Source organism: Apteryx rowi, unplaced genomic scaffold (genome assembly GCF_003343035.1).
Source record: "Apteryx rowi isolate R43461 unplaced genomic scaffold, aptRow1 scaffold_548, whole genome shotgun sequence".
NCBI classification, from domain to species: domain Eukaryota; kingdom Metazoa; phylum Chordata; class Aves; order Apterygiformes; family Apterygidae; genus Apteryx; species Apteryx rowi.
This window is the reverse complement of record NW_020450814.1, coordinates 450,610-461,603: the sequence shown is the minus strand read 5'-3', so window position 1 is coordinate 461,603 and position 10,994 is coordinate 450,610. Positions and strand designations below refer to the sequence as shown.

General features: G+C 40.2%; 1 protein-coding gene across 4 annotated transcripts; it reads left to right on the top strand.

Moving 5' to 3' along the window:
• Positions 1-1,104: 1,104 nt before the first annotated feature.
• ZFAND1 (zinc finger AN1-type containing 1) lies at positions 1,105-10,173 on the top strand. Of its 4 annotated transcripts, XM_026081374.1 has the most exons (8): positions 1,112-1,251; positions 2,684-2,726; positions 3,501-3,540; positions 3,911-4,038; positions 4,126-4,217; positions 5,032-5,156; positions 8,249-8,404; positions 8,527-9,080. In XM_026081374.1, the coding sequence occupies exons 1-8, from the start codon at positions 1,197-1,199 to the stop codon at positions 8,695-8,697; spliced, it is 810 nt and encodes a 269-aa protein (XP_025937159.1). In that variant the 5' UTR covers positions 1,112-1,196; the 3' UTR covers positions 8,698-9,080. The 4 variants fall into 4 exon arrangements, with proteins under 4 accessions (XP_025937156.1, XP_025937159.1, XP_025937157.1 ...); XM_026081371.1 differs by lacking the exon at positions 8,249-8,404 and having other exon boundaries at positions 1,105-1,251; positions 8,527-10,173; XM_026081372.1 differs by lacking the exon at positions 3,501-3,540 and having other exon boundaries at positions 1,204-1,251; positions 8,527-9,062.
• Positions 10,174-10,994: the final 821 nt, after the last annotated feature.

Sequence of the window (10,994 nt, the reverse complement as noted above, 5' to 3'; positions counted from 1 at the left end):
CGGCCCCGGCCCCGGCCCCGGCCCCGGCCCCGGCCCCGGCCCCGGCCCTGTTCGTTCGGAGCCCGCCCGTGCAGAAACACGCGCGACGCCCCGGCCTTCCTCTGCAGACGTAGCAGCGACGCCGTGTCCGACCCACGCTCTACTCTGAAGGCAGTTAAAAATCAAAGGGGGGGGGGGGAACAGAACATATCTGGCTGCAGGACAGCTTAAAAAAATTAAGGTTCCCTGAAAGATTGATTAAATTCTATGTTTGACATTCCAAGAGCTTCACGCCAGGTACTGGGGAGGCGCACCTTTGCAGAAAACACACTCCTGCTATCTGGCAATTAAAAAGCTAACTAAAGTTGAGGAATGTCTTCACAGACTATGTGCTTTTTTTCCTTTAGTCTCATACTGCAAGAAGATGCCTTTTCAGAGGGATGATCACATTATTATGATGATGCTAACTAGCCTAGAACAGACTAATGACTGATGTATCCAATAAATGACACAGAGGTGACACTGAAGAAAGATTAAAGGGACTCCTTGTAAATACTCTACAGAGCAGTCAGTGATGATACAGACCCCAGGATGACAAGTGACAGCTGTTAGTCACTCTTTAATATGCTACTAGAGGACAGTCACACATAAGAATGAATGTGGGTTAGGACTGGGAAAATAAACACTAAACTCTTAAGAACATAAATGTAGCTTTTTAAAAATAAAGATGCATGCATAAGGAAACATAATTCACAGAAACATTAAAAAACTGAGTGGAAGAAATATCACGGGAAGCTGTGTTTCCCCTTCCTCTGTCTCTCGAAATAAGCCCTAGCCTGGGATCCAGCACAACTAAAGAAATAGAGCAGATTCAGAAAAAGAGAAATAAGTAGCGTCTGAGAATGGTTGGCCGATACACGAAGCGCTCCCGCGTSCGCACCCGCGGCTCTGCCCGCACTCAAGTCGGAGCCCCGTCTGTACTAACACACCTCTGCACCTACCCCTGTGCCGGCCCCGGCCCCGCCCACCGTGGCCCCGCCCACCGTCACCCTCCCTCGCGCCGCGCCGCGCCACGCCCCGCGGCGGCGCAGCCCCGCCCCTGCCCTCCCCGCCGACGGTGTCCTCCAGTAGCCCGGCAGCCTTTGCGCGCGCTGTTTCTACAACTCCCCCCCCCACCTACACCCTCCTTTCCGCGGCGCAGGCGCGGCGTGCGGAAAATGGCGGAGCTGGAGCTCGGGCAGCACTGCGGGGTGGCGCACTGCCGCCAGCTGGGTAGGGAACGGCGCGCCGGGTGGGTGCTTCACAGGGTCGCTGAGCCCGGCCCCCCCGCGGCCGGCGCTGGGGGGCGGGGCCTCGCTGGGCTGGGGGCGGGGCCTCGGGGCTGCGAGCGCCAAGGGGGTATGGGGGGTCCCAGTGAGCCCGAGATGGCGCCTCGCCCCCACGGCGGGCTGTGTGGTGCTGCCGCAGGGAGGTGCGATTTAAGGCTTGCTTCATTTATGCTGTTTTCTCCAAACGACACTATGCTGTGTCTTGTCTGCTATTGTCAGTAGGCAGGTATAACTGTGCCGTTCAAAGCGATGGTTTTGCTACTGATAAGGAGGTTTAAGAGGCATTTTGTTAACCAGAAAGACAAGATAAGCTGCATAGCTACAAATCCAGCTGTAACTGATAGCAAGGGGTCAGTCTCCCAGAGCCAGATCTCACCGGTATAACATACAGCAGCCCTACATGATCCATTGCCTGTACCCATCGTTTTGGTTTTGTCACCAGATGTTTAATCCCCTGCTTTGCTCACTATTATTGTCACCCTCTTGCCTTCCTTGATGTGAGAAGGCAGTTATGTTGATGAAAATGTAACCCTTCCAAAAGAGGAAGCAAAAATGCCCATACTGAAAGCTTTATGACGGGGGCACCCAGTCTTGTAGATGAAGTGACTGCGATCCTCGCGGTCTGGGTCCTTTGCATTYCAGTTGCTTCACCGTCCATCAGAGCTGAAGGATGCAGAATGGAGTAGCGGCTTGGAGGGGGGTGTTGAGGGCCACAGGTGATGCGGCTGCATTTGGAAACCAGCGAAGCAATTTTGTCTGTAAGAACTGATATAGTAGATGGGGGATATGTGCAGAGCCTTAAAAAGTATATGCAGTTTAAGTACRGAAGGAGAGTATGTATGGTACAAAGGCTAGAGAGGGAGGAGCAGGACTATCAGGATTGTCATGTGGAGGAGATGCTAGCTTTCTGGAAGAAATTGCATCTCTTCCAGTTGGTAATCTGTATACTAAAACTGAAAATTGTCCAGTGCTGCATTATACAGTAAATAGTATTTTGAGTGATCTCACAATAAATTGTGTTTTGAGCATAACTGATAAATGTTGGTCATCAGGCCAGCTAAATGTTTTAATTTCAAAGTCTGATATTCAAAAGCTTCTTTTAGGAATGGAAAGCATAATTCCAGCTTCTGGAACATATAAAAATGTAATTTACCTCCGTGTATGTTTTTCAGAAATACTAACTAGAGTAATTAGCRGTGTAACTGTGTTATAAAAGCCCCCCCTATGTGCTGTATAGGTGCAGTTCCTAAGTGCCCTTGTAAAGATACCTACCCCATGCTATAGGTAAGCAAAAGTTAGGTAAAAATTAAGCTAAAAATTATTAGCAAAACAATGACCATGTTGTCTAACTGAAAACAAATCTCTCTTGGTTTCAGATTTTCTCCCCTTTGTATGTGATGGCTGTTCAGGAGTCTTTTGGTAGGTTTTTCTATGTTATACATTCCTAGTTTTTGCAAAGTTTTTCTTAAAGTGGAATTTGAATAGAAGTAGATGTGCTGTAAAACACAATGTGACTCACAATTTAGATATATTAAATTAAAAAAATAATTTGTTCACTGAAACTGCCACGTTTCTCCCAAGGGATTGTAGTAGAGGTTTGCAGTCAGTGGGAGTATTTCTAGAATATAGATAACTTGTTATGCAAGGTGGCCGAATTAGACCCTGTGTTGTATTCATTTTTTGGGTATTTTGTCATGTAGACATGAACAAAGTTTCTTTCCAGGTCTCAAATCAGAGCCTGCACTTTGATTCACAGTTCAAATCAGCAGCCTTAAGCTGAGGGCAGGTTTGACTGTCATTTAATATTCACTTTAAAATATTTGGAGCCTTTAAGGGAGTTCTACTGCTGTGGAAGGTGATCCAAAATCCATTTAAAATTTATAGACCAACTGCAATTGCTTTGAGTTGAATTCTTAAGCATGCCAATAGCCTTATTCTCTTGGAATGTGTTGTTGATTTCAGGTCCAAGTCCAATGAGCTAAATGTTTTACATACTGAGAAACAACATAACCAATCCATTCATGATGAGAGTCTGTAGGTTAGAACAAACTTTGGAGAAAAATGATTATTTAATTGAAGTATTGCTATGATAAAATCTTTCAGATCACTCTTCAGATACTTATGCTTCCACATGCAGTTTTCTTTTCTTGAAATTTTGATAATGATGTGATATGTTCTTCTTTTGCCACAAAGCCTGCAGCACAGAAGCCRGGATGCTCATGGGTGTTCTGAGGTAATCTAATAATAAAGGATTACCATGTAATACATTAAAATACCATGTAACTTATTTAACTGCATATTTTGAAATTAGATATTTACGCATAGTATATAGGTGTGAAGTATTTAACTGAGAGTGTGACAAGCTTAAAAAATGAATCTACTGTCTTTCTATGTGTCAGAAGTAAATCAAGTTGGATTAGGGTGATGGTTCTTTTCCTAATTCTGAGCTAAACCTAACCAGAACAGGAGAAGTAGGAGAGAATCCCTGGACAAGTTTTGCTCATAGAGTGGAGAGCTAGCACAGTTCTTGYGGGAAGCTGGGGTGGTGACTTGTATCTGTAATATCTGTTTATTTACACAGAATATTTCATATTAATGCTTAGGTGAATATAAGAAATAATTGCATGAAATCAGATCAGCATAGTTCTTACCCATGCTCATTTAAGGACTGCAATGGAAAGGAGCTTTTACCAGTTTTATGCCCCTACTGTGAAAAACATTTTTGCCTAAGGTGAGTGCGACAAAATGTTGAAACATAAATACTCTTTCATTAGTGTACTGAAAAGGTCATGAAAGTTTTCCACTCTGTTGGTTACAGACACCGGCATCAATCAGACCATGAATGTGAGAAACTGGATACACCAAAACCTCGAATGGCTGCCACCCAGCAGCTAGTTCAAAATATTTTAGGCAAGTACAGTGGGATATTTATTTTATGTATTTTTTTCAGTAGGCTATTTGAGCTCATTACGAAAGGATGGATGTTCCTTGATTAAATAGCCCTAAACCCACATGTCAGCATGCAATTCTGTTCCTCTAGACTGGGACAAGACAAGAGTAGATGTCTGTAAAGAGTATATTTGAAGACTAAATCAGATTCAGGTTTCTTTCAGGATGGTTGTCTTGGTTTTCATTCTACAAATGCCGTAATGTAATAAATTATAGCTGGCAATTTCTGTTAAGTCATACCCACACAGCCCAACGGTACTATATTGGGTATGCATGCCAGTCTGCTGGGATTATGCCAAAGCAATGATGCTGTGGGTTTTTTTGTTGTTGTTGTTTTTTTTTAAAGTGAGTCCACAATGTGGACTAGGGCAGGAAAGAGAATAAACAAGCACTGCCTAACTAGATGGGGAGTGTGAGGGGGGTGATAGTTATAGAAAAGAGAGCCTGAAACTGTTACCATGTGGATTCTGTGATGGCCACACATACAGAAGCACTGGTGTTTGAATTCAGCTTTTGCAACCTATGTTTATGTAGTGCTAGTGTCTACTTTTCAGTGCAGAGGACTGAACAGTTTAGCAATTCTCTTAGGACTGTGCACAATTCCAAATACTCTGAAGTAGTAGTACCTAGTATCATGGCCTCCGGAGTGCATGGTGGAGATGGAAACATTAGATATAATGAGGCCCAGTGGGATGAGTCCAAGATAGGTTTGGACAAGTTTTAACAGAGTAGGAGAAAATTGCATTCACACTAACAGAAATAATATTGTCCTCAGATTCTAAAAAAAGTGAGGAAGCCAAAAGCAAAAAACGGAAAGGAGTGAAAAGCAGTGAGACAGCAGCAAAGGTGGCACTAATGAAACTGAAAATGCACGCGTGTGGGGATAAGTCCTTGCCTCAGGTCAGTCATACTTGTTTTCAATAACTGACTTATCAAAGGAAAGGAGGAGCTTTCTAGATTTCTTGTTCTTCATTTAGTCCCTCCCCCCACCCCCAGTTGGTTTTCGTTTTAATTTTGCAAGCCCACAATCATTTATACATAGATTTCAACTTGGCACCCGAAAGCAATCTCATTAATCTCATATCTGTTACAAGGTGTCTACATACAGTTTAGAGCAATCAGGTCAAATTCCCTTTATTATAGCAGAAATGTATTTGTGTGCCACGCAGCAAACCTATCTCATAGGGATGCTTTTCCTGATGGGTACTGAAAGGCTTCTGACACACATGGGACACACAATTTGTACAACTCTGTCCCATGCACAGCTGAGCTTTGCGTTCTATAAAGCTTCATTCCTATTTCTACTACTTGGATGTAAGAGATATGTATTCCATTTTTGGATGAGGTGAGCCTGGGGTCAGTTGTTCCTGCTTTGGCTCGGAAGATAGTTGCTTATGTTTCTTTCAGGCTTTAATTTCTTGATTCTTGAAATACTTCACAGAATTCCTTATTGTTTCTCACTACGGTGGCCAGTCATAGTAAGAGGTCWTTTTTTTTTCCCAGATCAGGATTATGTTGGTTTGAAAAACTTATTTCTTTCATCTAGGGTTTCACTTTAGATCAGTATTTATTCATCCTCTTAAAGGAACTATGTTTAAATAGCTTTTCACAACACTGTTATGTTGGAGCACATGAAGTTTAGGCCTCTTATATTGAATTTATAATACTGACAACATCCTACATGATAGTTTTATTATTAGGTATTGTCTTAGTAGAATACATTTAATTATTATCTGTAAAACAAAAACAGCTATTCACTTTCTGAATCCTGTTATGAATTTCTTTGTCTCTACTTTAAATTGTGCTTAAAAATTCTGCTTAGGCAGAAATCATAACACAAAGACCTGCTTGTAGCATTCTTCACAGACAGTGCCACTTTAATAAATATGTGCCGGAGGAAGAGTGATTAATTTCAAATATTGCAGAACATAAAAAAAAAAAAAAAAAAGCCTCTGTATTTATAAGGAAATTAAAAAGTTGCTTCCTAATTCCAAAGCCAGTAAGCTGGAGCACAAATGACTGTATGCTTATTTCTCTCATTATTCATTTTCTCAATTGGATATTGTTTAACCATCTAGAATAGTGATAACTGTAACACTGATAAATTAGCCTGTTAACCTCCAGCCTCCACTCCAGCCTCCAATACCTTGCTATTTAAATTGCTTCTCAGACTCCTGGCTATGGTATTTTACTGCCTTGTACTGCCCAGCTCTTTTCAGTGGGGTGACACTTCATATTAAAAAAACTATCTGGGATTCCTCTTAGGCACATTAGTTCTCTCATTACTATATAGAGGAGATGGAGCCAGATTTTCCTTGGCAGTACACAGCAAAAGGACAGGGGACAATGATCACTAACTGCAACATGGGAAATTCCAATTAGATAATAGGAAAAAATGTTCACAGTGAGGGTGGTGAGACTTTGGAACAAGTTGCCCTGAACAAGTGCAACAAGTTTCCAAGCCGTGGAATCTTCATCTTTGTGATGTTCAAAACTTGACTGGATCTGACTGTAAGCAATCTGATCTACTTTGAGAATTAGATCCAGCTTTAAAGCTGGCTCTACTTTGAGCACAGTTTTGGACCAGATGACCCCATAGGTCCTTCCTGACCTGTGTTACTCCATGATCAGGAAAATAAGGCTATCTTAGATTTATCTTAATTTGTCTCTGACCTCTTTCTTGATATTAGCTTCCTACARGTAATTGTTTCTTTTGGTTTCAGAGCTGATATGAGTTACCCCTCTTCAGACTGACCAACTCAAAACAGGAATGCTGCAAAATAAGTTATTATATCCCCGACTGACTGGTATTTTCTTGGGTATGGCACAGGAGGCCTATCCCATAGTTAGGGATGCAATAGTAGAATGAGCTGCTCTGAGACTTACGCACTAATGAACTGTGGAAGACTGTATTCTCATCSTTAGAAAATGAAGAGGAAGTGTAGGAAGGTGCTGAGGCATGAACAGTAGTTGAGAGATGTCTGTAATGCAGAATGGCTCTGTTAGCTGTTTTACAGGTTGTGCTCACTTACATTTTAGCTCAGGTCCTGCTTCTCTTGCCCCTCTGTCATATTCCTTGATGTTAAAAAGTTTTGTGTGTGGAGAGAACTCAAGTTTTGGAGGAAACGCACAAGTTGAAATTCAGATTCAGTTCTATGAAGATAGTTGGAGGAAAGGTGGTTCACTTATTTTTCTAGGGCAAACATAAATAAGTCAAAAATAGTAAGACTGTTGTTTTGCTTGATTGTATTTGGCTTGGACTCAGCAAGGGATATCTTAAATGATGAATATACCAATGATACTTGCTTCTGCATTTTCTGTTGAATGCTTAGAAGAAATAAACCTGAAGAAGAGGTTGTCCCAATCCCCTGTTTAAAGTCTGTCTCTCATAGGTTACTCCTGAAATTTCTTTAAAAAAAATGTTTCACTCTGGTAGATTTTCAAAAAACATTTAGTATATAAAAGGAGGAAAAATGGGATAAATGATGAGGTGGCCTAGACCAAAATGTTGGTTTGTGAAGCAGGCATTTCTAGTACAGTGGATTGTTCTGTTTCAACAGCTTTTGCATTCCGGTGTGAGTCAGATTATACTGCTGCCAAAAGCCAGTACTGCCTATTTAACTCACCTTTTTGTCTTCAGATCAGTTACTGTTGTCTAATAAATCTGGGGCAGAGACTGTTTTTCTTATGTCTGTCTATATGTAATACTGTCTGCCTGTGAGAGTCTGAAGAAAGATGCTCTTTTGACCTTTCTGAACTAACTGTCTAATGTGTAAGTGCCTGCAGTTGGAGTGGTCTGGATTTGGTGATCTCAGCCATTTCTGCTACATTCATTCTGCAGTAAAATGGGGCCTCAGTCCTGATGGGATATGACAACAATGTTCAGTTTTTTAATTTGGGGGTTGAAGTTTAATTTTTTTACTGAAAATATAGTATGTATGTCTGGAATTATTTCTTGTTTCCAGAAATAATTTTTTTGCTTGTTTTTCTAGACAGAAAGAATTTACTTTCAAGTATACTTACCAAAGGGAAATAAAGAAAAAAGCAAGCCCATGTTCTTTTGCAGTAACTGGAGTATTGGCAAAGTAGTAGATTGTGCAGCTTCCTTAGCAAGCCTTAAAAATGACAATAACAAATCAACAGCCCAGGTAAATCAGAAATAATAAACATGTTCCAATTTGGTATTCCCCCTTCCCCTGCCTTTTTTTTTTTTTTTTGCTTCTCAGATGCAAATTAAAATCAAGATTTGCCTGTGTTATTTATCTTACAGAAATTGAGATTATGCCATACTGCCTCTGGAGAAGCCTTACCATTTGATCACACATTGGAAACTTGGCTATCTGATAAAGAATATCCATTGTACAATGGTGGAAACATCATTTTGGAGTATCTTGACAATGAAGTTCTATTTATAGAAGATACAGAGTCGTACTTCAGTTAATCAGTAAATTATCACAAACAAAAAAAGTCAAAGATTTTAAAAACTGTGGAACTCAAACCAAGTCCAATTTATTTTTAAAATCACTGGTATATCATAATCTGTCCTCTGATATAAAGATGTAGTTCCCATCAATTTCTCAGTTGCATAACTGACTGAATTGAATACTGTCCTGAAAGCAGAATTAATTATTATAACAACTAATATAACTGATACTCACTTTCTAGAATAAATCCATGCTTTATTTAGCTGTATAATGTCGGTACCATTCTCTTAAATTTTATATTTACAGTATTTTTGTGTAAATGATGGCAAAAGTATGTATTAAGACCAATAAATAATGAAAATATAAACTTGAGTGTATCAGTTCTGTGAAGGTAAGAAACAGTGTGCACTACTGCAGTATCTTTTCTGTCATCTACAAGAACAAATTTCCTTGAGTTTGGAATTCAGCACTGTCCATGCTCTAGGTCTAAGTTCACATTTATGTTTCTCCTCATAACAGTATAATGATTTTTAGAAGGAAAGGCTTCTGAATTTAAGGCAAATTCTCACAAATGTCTCATGTTTTTATGTCTTAACATCATTGTTTGATTAAGTGGAGGATAAAAAAAGAGCATGAAATTATCCCTTTCTCATACATGTGTAAAAAGAAAGAAATACAGTTAAACTAGAAAAATAGCATTCAGCATCCTGTGCTGTCGTCCTGGCTTGGACAATTTCTGACCTTAGGTAAATCTATTTCCTCTTCAGCAGTCCACAAGATGGACTGTAGTCTTCCTAGGTTTTAAAGTGGTTGTTGAGAGTGATTGTACATAAAGAAGTTGTACTCCTAGTTGCAATACTTTTATACACCTTAATAGCTTTTGCAGTTGTTACAGTGCTTTCAAATTCTTTTTGGAGGTCATTAAGAAGATTACTCAGAGTATCAGTAATTGATGTATTCCAGATTTTGGATCTCTTTTTTGTGGATTTCAAAATTGGATTGTAAATTCAAAATTAGTGAACATAGCAAGGAAGAACAGCAAGATTATTTTTATCACAGTTGTAGCTGTTTTGAATTACTGTAACATAAAAACATGTAATGTTGCACACAAATATTAGTATAAGCACTTTCCTAAACATAAGTTTTAATGTATAATCAGGCATCCTTGCTTCATCTTTCTTGTTTCATCCTAATCTCACTCTGCTGTGGCCTTGGGCTACCTCCTTTTAAGCTTGATGGATAAGACCTTCTCAAGACTAACTTCTCCTGCTGCATACTGTTTGCTTTCATTTTTTTACAATTATTCATACAATGTCCTCCAAGTAGGAGGAATTAAGAAAATCCTATGATGACAGAAAAGACAAAGTATGAATGGGTATGGAGCAGTGGATAGCACAAATCTAAACTCAATTTGTAAAGCTATACTGTATCCCTACCGCTATGTGGTGCTGTGCAGCGTGAATTAGGTGCGTAGGTAACCCTATCTGATACTAAAGCAGCATTACACAACAGCAAGCAAGATTTTCACTTGCAATCAGTGGCAGCGTGTAATATGTGATCCATTGCTACCAAAGTGACCTGTTGCCTGGTGATTAGCTCCAGCTTGTACGTGCCATGTGGTTGAATGTATTCAGTAATGTTCAGAGGTGTAACAGGGCCACAGGGGGACAGAATGCCTACGTTATTCAGAGATGTGATGCATTTCAGGGGTGCTTTCCTGCCACTACAGGACGTATGTAGAAGTGGAGAGAAACTCTACTGGAGATCAAGGGAGATAAGATTAGGGAAGAGTGCTAGTTCCGTGAGAAATTAAATTTTGGTCCAGGGGAGAGCTGAGCATGAAACAGAGGCTATATGACAAAGATAGTGTGTTTCTGCTCAGACCTGCAAATCGAAGTGGACACTGCACCATAACCACAGCCACCTGGGCATTCACAAATCTGGATTTGCTGTTTTGGCTCATATTCAGTAACTGTGTTGATTTTAGGTTCCCAGTCCAGGTTTTTCTCTAGTACCTGCTCCCCTAGAGGGAACAATTCTCCAGTGGCTACAGTGGTAGATTCTGGTTCGTATGTAGTTTTGAAAACAGATAACCATGTGTGAAAAACCCAGTTTAGGCATAGCTGCAATAAAAAGAAAAAAATTCACAATGTGAGAGGAGGAGTCTGCCTTGCATCTTTTTCAAAAGATACTCTTCATAAGCAGAGCAGTAATGTAGTCTTGTTCAGGTGGCCCTAAATTATTATACATTCTTGTACTGCCAAACATTATGGCCCTTGTAACAATTTAGGAATCTTTGTAGCATGATTATATA